General features: G+C 34.3%; 3 protein-coding genes across 3 annotated transcripts; 2 read left to right on the forward strand and 1 right to left on the reverse strand.

Moving 5' to 3' along the window:
* The first annotated feature begins 6,325 nt into the window (after window positions 1–6,325).
* On the forward strand, window positions 6,326–6,730 carry LOC119613522 (cytochrome c oxidase assembly protein COX19-like). The gene has a single exon (XM_037969548.1). It carries the CDS (start codon window positions 6,369–6,371, stop codon window positions 6,645–6,647), a length of 279 nt encoding a protein of 92 aa, XP_037825476.1. The 5' UTR covers window positions 6,326–6,368; the 3' UTR covers window positions 6,648–6,730.
* Window positions 6,518–7,473, forward strand: LOC119613521 (phosphopantothenoylcysteine decarboxylase-like). Its single transcript, XM_037969546.1, has 3 exons — window positions 6,518–6,804; window positions 6,871–7,074; window positions 7,147–7,473. The coding sequence occupies exons 1-3, from the start codon at window positions 6,694–6,696 to the stop codon at window positions 7,411–7,413; spliced, it is 582 nt and encodes a 193-aa protein (XP_037825474.1). The 5' UTR covers window positions 6,518–6,693; the 3' UTR covers window positions 7,414–7,473.
* A 2,704-nt stretch (window positions 7,474–10,177) lies between these two features.
* Window positions 10,178–14,302, reverse strand: LOC119613517 (polycomb protein Asx-like). Its single transcript, XM_037969542.1, has 5 exons — window positions 13,685–14,302; window positions 12,632–13,375; window positions 12,173–12,565; window positions 11,936–12,110; window positions 10,178–11,078 (listed from the first exon to the last, which is right to left on the reverse strand). Exons 1-5 carry the CDS (start codon window positions 14,273–14,275, stop codon window positions 10,705–10,707), a joined length of 2,277 nt encoding a protein of 758 aa, XP_037825470.1. The 5' UTR covers window positions 14,276–14,302; the 3' UTR covers window positions 10,178–10,704.
* Between the last annotated feature and the right edge of the window lie 13 nt (window positions 14,303–14,315).

Consider the following 14,315-nt stretch of genomic DNA (forward strand, 5'->3'; position numbering starts at 1 on the left):
AAATTTAATAAAAAATTGATAAAACCCCACTTTTTTTCTACACAATTGTCATGAAAAATTTCAACATTTTTTTTTTGCTTTCAAACACTCACACACACACTTTTGTTTTTTTTTTTTTTTGTTTTTGCATATTTGTGTGTATGCGTAAATTTTTCACCTTTTTTCACTTGTCATTTAGCCCTGAAATTGATCAATTTTTTCCATTTTTCTTTCATAATTTTATTTAAAAATATTAAATTTTATTTTTTTATTTCATTAACAAACATTTTTTCAATATTTAATTAATTTTCATAACAAATTTACAACGTAAAAAAAATTTTCTCTTCGTCATCAAAAAAAAAAACCATATTGTTGGTCAAATACACACATTTTTTCATTGTTTGTTTTAGCTTACCTTAAATTTTATAAAATGCTCTTTTTTACATATATTTCAGTCTTAATTCATTAATATTTTTATTATAATTATATTAAGCACTATGATTTTTTAATATATTATAGATTTTCTTTTTTTTTAACTAAAACACTTATAAATATTTCACGTAAGCGAAGAAATGAAATTAAAATTGATGCTTCTTCTTCCAAAAAAATTACAAATACTTTCAAGATGGCGATTTTAGGAAAAAGGCGCTGAATTTCAGCAATTCAGCAGCTGAATAGAGATGACAGGTGGTGTTTTGTTAGCGTGTTAATAGTTTTGAGTGAATGCCAGGGTAGCCGGATCTTGTTGTAATTAGTTGGCAATGCGTAAAATATAATATATAAGGGAAGTTTTTGATTTTCAAATATATATATATTTACACGTTTTACCGCTCAATTTTATATAATTTTCTTGTGTTTCTTTTCAGCTAAATACTAGTTTTTCAGTTAAATATTAGTACATAGATAAAAATAATAGTTTTTCTTTGAATAAACGTTTTGTTTGCGGAAACGTTAATTTTTTACTAAAATACAACAGTTTTTAATAAAATAACAATTTTAAGATTAAATGTTTTTATATTTTGTAAAGGATGCTTATTTGTTTTTTTATTTATGTTCCTTTCTGATTAGAATGGCTTACAATAATAATTCTTAAAACGGAAATGCAAAAAAGGCCAGGTTGCATTCCATCTGACAAAGGCTTAATGAGTTTTTAGAGTTGCCACATAACACATTACTACAATCTTTTGTAGAGTTGCCATATTACAGATCATTACAATCTCGGCCAACCTGACTAGGCAATCGACCTCGATTGCGTTAAGTCTTGTAAAAATTCATCTTCTAGAAACTCATAGTCCTTCGTATTCACTCGTGTTGCCTTCAGTTTCAGATAATTTGTTTTTTACCGAGTCCTTTACTTCCAACCATTTTTTCAATCGAGTCGAATCTACTACACCTTTATAGGGTAATTGTGTCACCTGGCAATTTTCTACATCAGATATTTCGTAACGATCATTTCCTAATTGCTTCTGAACGATGTATGGGCCGCGGTACTTCGGTATTAATTTCTTATTGACTCCTGGGGTTGTATTAACATTCTTTAAAACAACTAAATCTCCAGGTTTGAACGATTTTGGCGGTTTGTGATGAACATGGAAATACTTTAAGTTATTCTCCTGAGACTTTTTTATGTTTTCTGATGCATCCTCCCTCATTACCTTTAGATCCCTATTAGTATCCTCGTATCTGTCCTGTAAGTATTCTGTCAGTTCGTCTACTATCTCTCCTCGTTGTTCTACTCCAAATAGTAAGATAGCCGGCGATTGTTTCGTAGCACTGTGCAGCGAATTGTTGATGGCAAACTCCACTTGCGACAGTTTATCTGTCCAATCACAATGTTCCGTTGGCTCAGATAGTTTCGATAGCATAGCCCTCAAATCTCTATTTATCCTTTCTACTTGGCCGTTCGACTGTGGGGAAGCTACTGAAGTTTTCACATGAATAATATTTCTTTCGGTTACAAATCTATTGAATTCATCGGAAGTAAAACACGTACCGCGGTCACTAATGATTCGCCTAGGTCGACTATAGTCCCTAAAATACTTTCGTAAGGCACAACATGCTTCCTTTGTCCCTGGCGAGTTTACAGCGTAAAGCCTAGTAAATTTTGTAAATGCATCTACTACTGCTAGTATGTGTCTACGCTTGGATCTAATTGCTGGTAAAGGACCAAAATGGTCGATATGCAAGGTGTCGAAAGGGATAGCCTTCTTCTCGATGTTGTATAGGTTTCGTTCATTTTTTTTATGTGGGCCCGAATAGTAAATACATTTAAGGCAATTTCTTATGAATTTATTTAATTTGTCCTTCATATTAGGGAACCAATAATATTTGCTTATCCTGTCCATACATTTCCCAATACCAACATGACTATACTTCTCATGTACTAACCTCATTATGTTTTCTTCTAATTCCTCCGGCACGTATAATTGTCTTTGTCCCTGATTACCTATTCTAAACACTAAACTATTGTCCAACAAAAACCCCTCTTTTTCACCATGCTCAAGTGCTATCTTAATGTCCTGTATCTTCGGATCCCTAGATTGCGTAATCTGAATATTTACGTCGACTTCATTCTCATCGATAACCCCGATAACTGGTTCGCGGCTGAGTGCATCGACGTGAGTCATCAATTCTCCTCTTCTATGCCTAATGCTATAATTATAATTTTCCAATTCTAAAGCCCATCTGGCGATTCTAGGGTTTATTAATTTCTTGCTCAATGTTAGTGCAAGGGAGTTACAGTCGGTCACAATGGTGAAAGGGATTCCTTCTAAGTATATACGGAACCTTCTTAACGCATATATTATGGCCATGGTTTCTAATTCAAAACTATGGTACCTAGATTCTGCCGGAGATGTGCACTTAGAGTAGTAAGCTATAGGGTGAAATTTACCATCTCCTAGTTTCTGTAGGAGCACTGAACCATAGCCCTTAGTACTAGCATCTGTGTGTAATTCTGTTTCACGTTGCTGATCATATACTGCCAGCACAGGAGCATTCGTCAATCGATCCTTCAGAGTCAAGAAAGCGTCTCTACATTCGTCAGTCCAGTTAAAATTTCCATTTTTCTTCAACATATTCAAAGGCCTTGATATTCTCGAAAAGTCCTGTACAAATCTTCGGAAATAGGAAAACAGTCCTAAACAACGCTCTACCCCTTCACAGTCAGTAGGCATAGGATACTCTTTTATGGACTTGATGTGATCCTCATTAGGCCTAATGCCCATCTCGTTCACACGATAACCTAAATAATCTATTTCCCGATATGCGAATTTACACTTATTCATATTAAGTCTCAAACCTACTTCACTTAAAGCACCTAACACGTCCGACAATAATCCTACATGTTCCTCCAAAGTTTCAGTGGCGATGATTATATCATCTAAGTAAACTACAATCTTACCTGATTCTATAAAATCTCTTAAAACTTTATTAATAAACCGCTGGAATACAGCACCAGCATTTTTTAGCCCGAAAGGCATATAACAATATTCGTATTGACCCAAAGGGGTGACGAAAGCCGTATATTTTATCGAATCCTCATGCATCGGTACCTGATGAAAACTATTTTCTAAATCAAGGGTCGAAAAAATTTTTTTATTACCTAAATAGTCCAGGCAATCCTCGATTATGGGTAAGGGATAATTATCCTTTAGTGTAATCTTGTTCAGGGCCCTGTAGTCTACGCACATTCTCAATTGCCCGCTTTTCCGTCTCACTAACACAATCGGCGAGGCATATGCCGAATCACTAGGGCGTATAATACCCTTCTCTAAGAGTTCATTTAATTTCAATTTAACCTCAGACTTTTCCCGGTATGAAAGCCGTCTTGGACCACTATAAATCGGTACATCATTGGTTAACCTAATTTCCATACAATAATCTACCATCTTTGTAGGAGATCCCAATCTATCAAAATACTGCGTTTCTAACATTGACCTTAATGTACACGCACTCGCTGTATCTAGTCCCTCATCAATGTCTATATTCGTATTATCCTCAACGTTGCAAATTATTTCCATGTTTTCCTCACAATACTCATCTTCGTTAATAATTTCTAAATCTTCAACGTTTTCAACTATACTACACTCATTTTCAGAAGCAATTTTATCACGACTCGCTAGATGTTTTACTTCAGGTGAAATAATTCTCCTAATGTTAGTCGGTTCAATAAAATCATTCTTATTACACGTTGCAAATGGAAGTTCATCGAATAAATTCTCTACCGCAGGTGGAAGTTCAGGACTACTACATAATTTAAACAACACAAGCGCACGATGTATTTTTTTGTCAATGTATCCATTTTTTAAATTCAATTTTAACAATTCATTTTTATTATAAGAAATTTTTTTGCTGCATAAGTGAATATTAAGTTTATTAAGTACATCACGCCCGATTAAAAGTGGCACTATGGCTTCGGAATCCGGCAGAACAAATAAATCACCCGCTACTGTTTTATTTTGAAAAAATATGTCACATCCAACACGACCGATTATATTTATGATTTTGTTTCCAACGCCGCGAAATGTAGGTACAGTTTTATTAATAGGGATTGCAAACGGTACTAGTGATTCACTTATACAACTAATTGGGCTACCCGTATCAAGCAAAGAAAAAAATTTAATAACATCAGTGCGCTTATTTTGTTGTCTGAAGGCAACACTTACCGATTGGAATGCATCAATACCCTTAATATTTATGGCTCCAACTGCAGTCTTCTTCTTCGGACAGTCTTTGTGGAAATGTCCCATCTCTGCACACACGAAACATGAATTCGGGGGACGTCTGGGCTTCTGACACTGACTTTGGTAGTGTCCAAATTGCGAGCAGTTGTAGCAGCGGACCTCAGCTTCAGTCGATTTATTACCAGTGGTTTCAGAAGGCATCGGTTTAGCTGCGGTAACAGTCTTTAACGGAACGCGGCGTTGTTGACGGCGGCACTCATACCTATCCAGACGACGTAGTAAGTCGTCCATACTACTGGCGCCGTAGAGCATATTGACTGCGTTGTCATTCTTAGGGACACCATCAATTATTATGTCCACTAGCTCTTGCTCCTCTATATCAGCTTTAGCAGCGATTGACTGCATAGCCACCACGTAGCTGAGGCACGACTCGTCAGGCTTTAAATTTCTTTGCTGTAGTTGCCTGTATACCTCTTGCCGGGAAACTGTACGTTTGAACATTCTTGTTAGGCGAGCTTTTAAGTCATCAAATTGTAACAGGCCTAAGTTTGTAACGTACTGTTTGGCCGTTCCTTCCAAACGTCGGCGTATGGCTGCACATTTTTCCTTTTCGGAAAACATCCCCGCATAATCTTCAAAGACTACGAACCAGCGGTTTATGTCTTGGTTGTCGTCACCGCTAAATATAGGAACAGCAGCGTCCAATTCCATCCAGTCCATTCTGCGTACAGGAGATTGGTATGATAAGCCCTCTTCTAGGGCCTGTATTTGTTGCTGTAGTTGTAACACCTGTAAACGAAGTTGTAATTTTTTTATTTCGTCGGACCCTGTAGCAGATGCGGTATCTGGAAGAAAATCATAAGTTTTTCCAGTGTGCATTCTGGCAGCGGCAGCAATTACAGCGGGCTTCGGGACAGCAGTTACATTGTCTTCAGTTTCAGCGGCATCATGCACGTGGACTTCAGTGTTGACTTCTACGGCGTACTGATCTAGAGCACGTGTTTGCTGTTGTGCAGCAGGATTTGCGACAACGTGTGTCTTAATAGTATTTTCAGCGGCATCAGTATTTGCTTGGACAGCGCACTGGTTCATGTCTTCCACTGTATCCTCTTCGCTTGCTGGTTTTAAAGCGTGGTTGCTTTGTTGTGTCATTAGCGCTTCATATAAGCCTCGTAGTTGGCTCAGCGTCGCAGAAGAAGGGAACTCGATGCCGGCTGCATTTAATGCATCAGTCATTGTCTGGCGACTAGGTCTTAGATCCATCATTGAGCTGCTTTACTAAGATGCACCCCACACCTGATGTTGTAAAGGATGCTTATTTGTTTTTTTATTTATGTTCCTTTCTGATTAGAATGGCTTACAATAATAATTCTTAAAACGGAAATGCAAAAAAGGCCAGGTTGCATTCCATCTGACAAAGGCTTAATGAGTTTTTAGAGTTGCCACATAACACATTACTACAATCTTTTGTAGAGTTGCCATATTACAGATCATTACAATTTACTAATTTTTTATGGTTTTTAAGTAAATTTAACATTTATTTTTCAATTTCCCTGTATTCATCATCAAAAACGTTTTAAGTCACTTTTTTAACAATAACTCTATTAGCAACACTTGTAAACAGCTGACTGCTCTAACTTGTTTTTCTATTTTTTCTTTTTTGCATTTTATCATCTTGCACAATTTGCCCGTCTATACTTCTAAATGACTTCGCATACTTTTAGCCAGAAAAAGTTCATACCCACACCACCGGAAAAGGGTAGTTTCCCCTTGGATCACGAAAGTTTGTGTAAAAAGTATTATTTACTTTACATGAGCTGTCTGCGTCGCAGTGACGATCAAAATTCACAGTGCCGCAAAGAAGCTCAAGAATATTTAGATTGTCGCATGAAGAATCAGTTAATGGAACAGACTGAATGGTCCAAATTGGGTTTCAGTGAAGGCGAGACGAAAGCCAATAAAACGGATAAAACACCGCAATAGCATTTTAATTTAAAAGTAGAACAAACAAAATCACATCAAATACAAAATGAAAACCAATAAAAATATTTTAATAGCTTGTACCGGTAGTGTGGCTACCATTAAGTTAACGCTGCTAATAGAAAAGTTGTTAGCTATAGATAAAGATTATAGTTTTAATGTGAGTTGTATAATTATTTCTTTTGTAAGCAAATTTTTGTTAATAATACTACAATCTTTCTTATAGATCAAAGTTATTGTTACTGAACGTGCCAAACATTTCATCGAAAATTCATCTATACCAGAGGGCATAGAAATATTAGATGATCAAAATGAATGGAGTGCTTGGAATAAACGTGGTGATCCGGTTGTTCATATAGATTTGGGTAAATGGGCTGATATGCTGGTGATAGCACCTTTAAGTGCTAATTCTTTGGCTAAAATTGCTATGGTAAGTAGAAACACAGTTTTTGAAGATACATAGATTAAATCCTATTTTTTTCTCTTCCCTTTACTTCCACAGGGTCTTTGTGACAATCTCTTGCTGTGCGTTGTACGAGCATGGGATGTTAGCAAACCTTTACTATTCTGTCCAGCCATGAACACACGCATGTTTGATCATCCCATTACCCAGGAACATATAACAAAACTAAAAACATGGGGTTATCATGAAGTTGCAACAGTAGCGAAAACTTTAATGTGTGGCGATACGGGTAATGGAGCTATGGCCGAAGTGGAAACAATTATTGAAAATATTTTATGTAAATTTGAAAATGTTAAAAATGTATAAATTATATTTATAATAAAATATGTATGTAAAAAAATAAATAAAAACAAAATACTTTAAAAACTCCTCTAACTTTTTAGATTAAAAATTGACATCAAAGTTAGAAGATTTAAAAAGTTAATTTTAAAGAGATTTATTATTATTAAATGTATTTTTATTGAATGATAATCATTTTATTTTTGTTTTTATTTGTTTTTGTTTTTTTCTTTTCTTTTTAATTCGTATAATAATTATTATTCATAATTTTATGCGCGGTGAGTGCATCTAAGAGCAAAAACTTTCTGTTTTTTTATAATATATATAATATTTTTTGTTGTTTATAATATAATAATTATATTTTTTATTTATATTTTGTTTTTGTTTGTTTTTTTTTTGTCAATATAATAACTAATTGTATGTTTAAACGGTTTATAAACATGCTTTATTTAATGGTTTTTGTAATTTAATAGTGTGTTGTAAATGTAAGAAGTTTTGTTGTTGTTTTATGGTGTGTATTTTCTTTCTGGTTGTTTTGTTTATTTAATTTTTATATTTTTGTTGTTGTCACATAGCATTTGTTAGTTTTATTTTGTAAACATAATACAACTTTTGTTTTTTGTAGATGATAGCTTAAACAATTTGAAAAAAATTTACCTTAAAATCTATATAAAAATATATATTTATATATATAAAATATTTGCAAATTACATAAACTTAATTTTACATATTATAATTATAGTATTAATAAAATAATATTAATAATTATATTAAAAATTAGAAAAAAAAAACTATAACGAACAAAAATATTTGCATTTAATATATAGAATGAACTTACAAATAGTAATATGTGTATGTGTGTGTGTGTGTATATATACAAGTTATATTTACTTAAAAGTTGTTTACAGCTAAATGAATATTAAAAATTATTTATTTATATAAAAAAAACTTAATTGAAAAGAATTCGAGCCCCCCTTACTAATGTTAAAAGCCCTATTTTTTTAAAGAATTTAATTTTTAAATTGAATGAGTTGTATGAGAATTATGCTTTTTTTGTTTAAACTGTTAGAAGCCAATAAAATAATTAACAATTAAAAATAATTATATATAAGTTTTATATACAATTTACATAAAATTTTAAAAAAAAATAATAATAATAATAATAATTGGATTAAAATATAAAATTTAAATACCACAGATTCGGGTGAATTTAATAACAAGATTCTAAGGAAAAGTTTTTAGAAATGTTCGGTTGAAAAGCAACGGTATTGGAAGATATACAAGAGAGTTACTTTGTTATTCGTTGCGAAAACAAAATCGAACTATAAAAAGCAAATTATTTTTTGATTTTCAGAATTCAAGTAAACAATAGTTAACACAATTTTCTCTAGATTTTAGACTGTTCTATATATATATAGTCTTGACTATAGACTATTCTATTGTCTTTACTATAGACTATTCTATAGTCTTGACTATAGACTATTCTATAGTCTTGACTATAGACTATTCTAGTCTTGACTATAGACTATTCCATAGTCTTGATTATAGACTATTCTGTAGTCTTGACCATAGACTATTCAATAGTCTTGACTATAGACTATTCAATAGTCTTGACTATAGATTATTCTACAGATTATTCTATAGTCTTGACTATAGACTATTCTATAGTCTTGACTATAGACTATTCCATAGTCTTGACTATAGACAATTCTATAGTCTTGACTATAGACAATTCTATAGTCTTGACTATAGACAATTCTATAGTCTTGACGGTAGACTATTCTATAGTCTTGACTATAGACTATTCTATAGTCTTGACTATAGACTATTCTATAGTCTTGACTATAGACTATTCTATAGTCTTGACTATAGACTTTTCTATTGTCTTGACTATAGACTATTCCATAGTCTTGACTATAGACTATTCTATAGTCTTGACTATAGACTATTCTACAGTCTTGATTATAGACTATTAAATAGTCTTGACTATAGACTATTCAATAGTCTTGACTATAGACTATTCAATAGTCTTGACTATAGATTATTCTACAGTCTTGACTATAGATTATTCTATAGTCTTGACTATAGACTATTCTATAGTCCTGACTATAGATTATTCTACAGTCTTGACTATAGATTATTCTATAGTCTTGACTATAGACTATTCTATAGTCCTGACTATAGACTATTCTATAGTCTTGACTATAGTCTATTCTATAGTCTTGACTATCGACTATTGACTATAGTCTTGACTATAGGCTATTCTATAGTCTTGACTATAGACTATTCTATAGTCTTGACTATAGACTATTCTATAGTCTTGACTATAGACTATTCTATAGTCTTGACTATAGACTATTCTATAGTCTTGACTATAGACTATTCTATAGTCTTGACGATAGACTTTTCTATTGTCTTGACTATAGACTATTCCATAGTCTTGCCTATAGACTATTCTATAGTCTTGACTATAGAATATTTTATAGTCTTGACTATAGAATATTCTATAGTCTTGACTATAGACTATTCTATAATCAAGACTATAGACTATTCTATAGTCTTGACTATACACTATTCTATAGTCTTGTCTAGAGACTATTCTTTAGTCTTGACTATACACTATTCTATAGTATTGACTGCAGATTATTCTAGTCTTGACTTTAGACTATTCTATAGTCTTGACTTCAGACTATTCTATAGTCTTGACTATAGACTATTCTAGAGACTATTCTATAGTCTTGACTATAGACTATTATATAGTCTTGACTATAGTCTATTCTATAGTCTTGACTATCGACTATTATATAGTTTTGACTGTAGACAATTCTATAGTCTTGACTATAGTGTATTCTACAGTCTTGACTATAGACTATGCTATAGTTTTGACTACAGACTATTCTATAGTCTTGACTACAGACCATTTTATAGTCGAGGAAATGTACTTTAATCATGCAGAAAATCCTGTCGTTATCTGCGTTAAATTTATCACGTGGGGCAAAAAAAAGGCGGTTTAACAAAAAAATAAATAAATTCAAAACAAAAATAATGTTAAAATTAGTTGGAGTTAAAAAAAAAGTCACAAATTTCACAAAGTAGACCGAAATATAAATATTAATAGAAATTCTGAGTACGCGATAATGTTATTGTTTTAAACCATTTTCGCAATGCGATTATTAATTATCGTAGTATTTTACAAATTACATAATTATGTGAGCGAATACTGTTTTCTTCTGTTTCTTCTTCATGTTGCTGCTGCTGCTGTTGACATTGTTGTCATTTTGTTTTAACACTTTTAATATTGTCATTTTTGCCAATAATTCATCTAATCACACAGGATACGCATAATTTCGATGAACTTATACAATCATCATGACAAAAGGCTCCACATTGTTGGCATATAACCATGGCATTTAAGGAACAGGCACAATTGTTTGCATCTGATGTGTTAGTTGGACTATTACCACTACCAATACTGTTACAGCTATTACTACTGTTACTGCTAATATCGAGATGTTGATGATTTGTTCGTAAGTTACCACCAGCTAGAAGACTGGCTACACCTGCTGCTCCTGTACCACTTGCTATTGTAGCTGATGTGGCATGAACAGGTGAAGTTGTTACTACATAATTGCCACTACCATCTACGAGACCTGTGGCAGTGGTATCACCAATACCTTCTATGTATATATTGCCTAAAATGAGGAAAGAGGAGAAAAATGTGGATGATCTTAATATGCTATCGTTTTTACGAGTTACTACATGTACTATAGACTAGATTATAAACTAGATATTAGGCTAGATTAAAGAGTAGACTATAGACCATACTATATACTAGACTATAGACTATACTATATACTAAAATATAGAGTAGACTGTAGACTATGCTATAGACTAGACTATAGACTAGGCTATAGAATAGACTATAGACTAGACTTAGACTAGACTATAAACTAGACTATAGACAAGACTATAAACTATACTACAGACTAGACTATAGACTATACTACAGAGTAGACTATAGACTAGACTAGACTATCTATCTATCTATCTATCTATCTATCTATCTATCTATCTATCTATCTATCTATCTATCTATCTATCTATCTATCTATCTATCTATCTATCTATCTATCTATCTATCTATCTATCTATCTATCTATCTATCTATCTATCTATCTATCTATCTATCTATCTATCTATCTATCTATCTATCTATCTATCTATCTATCTATCTATCTATCTATCTATCTATCTATCTATCTATCTATCTATCTATCTATCTATCTATCTATCTATCTACTATCTATCTATCTATCTATCTATCTATCTATCTATCTATCTATCTATCTATCTATCTATCTATCTATCTATCTATCTATCTATCTATCTATCTACTATCTATCTATCTATCTATCTATCTATCTATCTATCTATCTATCTATCTATCTATCTATCTATCTATCTATCTATCTATCTATCTATCTATCTATCTATCTATCTATCTATCTATCTATCTATCCACCATATTTAATCAATAAATAAAACTTACCGGTTGCCACATTACGTCTCACTATCTGTGTGGTATTGTTGACATTTGCTGCTGTTGGCGGATTACAAACTGTATTATTGTGCATGTCTTGTAGTGTATTAAACAAATCTACATCCACTGAAGCAGGACGCCCGCGTCCTGTTATAGAAATACCATTCATACCATGTAATTGATTCTGTTTAGGTAAATAAAACAATAATTCTCTTAAAATTGGGCATTTAACCACTGCATACAAACCTGATTTTGAGGAACTGGTGGAGCGCTGGAAGCACGCGGAGCCTGATTATCGGCCGCACCTACATTAGCACGATGCACTAGTACATACTGGCCATTGCCATTGTGATGTATATCGTGGGTAGCCTGAACATGTGTTAGATGTTGTGTCGCCGCCTGTTGTTGGCCCGGCGAAACACAGGGTTGTTGCATTATTGTCACCTTTTGACCAACGCCAACTGTATTAAGGGTCGCACCACCACCACCCGTTACAGCGGCTGAGGTTGGTACGGTTGTAACATTGGCATTTTGCAGCACTGCAGAGCCTTGATTGGCGAAAATGTGTCTTATTAAAGTGGGTGAGGATTTACGTTGTACGTATTTCTTGCGTGGAAAACCCATGCGAGGACCAATGACCTAGTTTTTTAAATGTGGGGGACAATTATATAAACATATTTTAATATTTTATTTAAGAGAATTTACCTTATAAACTCCTGGTCTTCCCACACCCATTATATTTGCTGGCATACCCGTAGTTGCTGCCGTATTGTTGTTATTTGCATTATTCACAACAACATCATCTTGGGTTTTTATTAAGTTCGTCACCGAAGTGGTTACTGATACCGGTACGGGCAATGTTTTTGCCAAAGTGGCATTTGTAGTGTGTATAATTTGAGGTTGTTGTTGCTGTTGTTGTTGTTGCTGCTGCTGTTGACTTAAGAGAGCAGCTGGTGGTCTTAATTGTGCTTTGAGATTTTCACGATTGGGACTATTTTGTATGACGGCTTGACAAATTTGATAGCTACGCTCTAGATTAACCGCACCAGGTGGTAGTTTATTTGTAGTCGATTTACGTCCTTTGCCCGAGGAAGCTTTAGCTGCTGACCTTTGCTGAGCAATTGTCGTAGGCACTCCAGATATGGGTAAGGCGGTTTTAAGGATATTTATATTATTGTTACTGCTGGCGCTGTTGTTGCTATTGTACATGGTGTTAGCGGCTGCATTGGAGGCGGCCACGACGGCAGTGGACGGAAATGGCAACTGTTGTGGAGGCGGCAATACGTGCGGGTATTGTAGCTGTTGTTGGACTACGCGAGGCATTGAAATAATACTCAATTGTTTGGGAATGAATTTAGGCGTTAGAGTAGTTGGTGTTGTGGTGTGTCTGCTGCTGTTGTTGTTGTGTTGATGATGTGGTGATAATTGCTGTTGTTGTGGGTTATGAGGCTGCTGTGGTTGATTGTTTACATTTTGAAATGTATTTAGATGATGATGCTGTTGTTGCAACTGTTGTAGTTGTTGTTGCAATTGTAATTGCTGCTGGTGTTGTGTGTGTTGCTGCTAGCAAATTATTTGCTGTGGCGGTTAGACTATTGTTGTTGGCTTGTGCTGTTGCTGCTGAGTTTGTTAAGAATGTACGGTTTTGTGGCTGGTGTTGTGGTTGTTGTGGAGGTTGAGGGGTCAAGGAGAACTGTTGCATTTGCTGATGAGCTTGCTCTATATGACTTGACTGCTGCTGTTGGGCTTGAGCTAAGCTGAGGAATTTGCTATAAAATGTTGCGCTCCATTGGTGTTCATTTGATGTTCAAAGGTTTTTCTCACCAGAGGCAACATTTTTTGAGCCAATTGTTGCCTTTGCTGTTGTCTAGCGGCAGCTGCTGCCGCAAATGCAACCGAATTCTGTTGTTGGGCTGCCGCTAAGGCGGCCACTGAATTGGTTTGTTGATTAGGTGTTGTTTGGCTCTGATGTTGCTGTTGAAAGCTAAATTGTTGAGCTGCTTGTTGCAATAACTGCTGCTGTTGTTGTTGTTGTTGATGCTGTAGATGTTGCTGTTGTTGGGTTGGTTGTGTGGCTGCCTGAGTTTGATGGTGTTGATTCGTGGGCTGTTGTTGTACCAAAAAGTTGCCAATGATTTGTCCATTAGAATCCACCAATATTTGTCGTTGTTGAGTTGCTGTATTGTGTATTGCTTGTTGATGTTGCTGCTGCTGTTGTTGTGCTGTTGTATGCAATTGTTGCTGTTGATGATGTTGATGTTGCGACGTCTGCAGCTGCAGTTGGGCTAATGAAGACGGTACTAGATTGGCAGCAGTCAGACTTCCTGTACTACTTGTACTGCTGCACATGCTTATATCGTTGGTACTATCGTTGGAATTTGTATTTGTA

The sequence above is a fragment of the Lucilia sericata genome, unplaced genomic scaffold, assembly GCF_015586225.1.
Source record: "Lucilia sericata isolate MDLA Ls3-8-SP2 unplaced genomic scaffold, ASM1558622v1 Contig002163F_arrow, whole genome shotgun sequence".
Lineage (NCBI taxonomy): Eukaryota > Metazoa > Arthropoda > Insecta > Diptera > Calliphoridae > Lucilia > Lucilia sericata.

Bases quoted from the DNA above. Each gene is read 5' to 3' on its own strand.
- LOC119613522 (XM_037969548.1), top strand. From the start codon at position 6,369: ATGACTTCGCATACTTTTAGCCAGAAAAAGTTCATACCCACACCACCG.
- LOC119613521 (XM_037969546.1), top strand. From the start codon at position 6,694: ATGAAAACCAATAAAAATATTTTAATAGCTTGTACCGGTAGTGTGGCT. The intron at 6,805-6,870 runs GTGAGTTGTATA...TCTTTCTTATAG, and splicing joins ATAAAGATTATAGTTTTAAT to ATCAAAGTTATTGTTACTGA. The intron at 7,075-7,146 runs GTAAGTAGAAAC...TTACTTCCACAG, and splicing joins CTTTGGCTAAAATTGCTATG to GGTCTTTGTGACAATCTCTT.
- LOC119613517 (XM_037969542.1), bottom strand. From the start codon at position 14,275: ATGTGCAGCAGTACAAGTAGTACAGGAAGTCTGACTGCTGCCAATCTA. The intron at 13,376-13,684 runs GCTTAGCTCAAG...CAACCACAGCAG, and splicing joins ATTTTATAGCAAATTCCTCA to CCTCATAACCCACAACAACA. The intron at 12,111-12,172 runs GTTTGTATGCAG...TTACCTAAACAG, and splicing joins CACCAGTTCCTCAAAATCAG to AATCAATTACATGGTATGAA.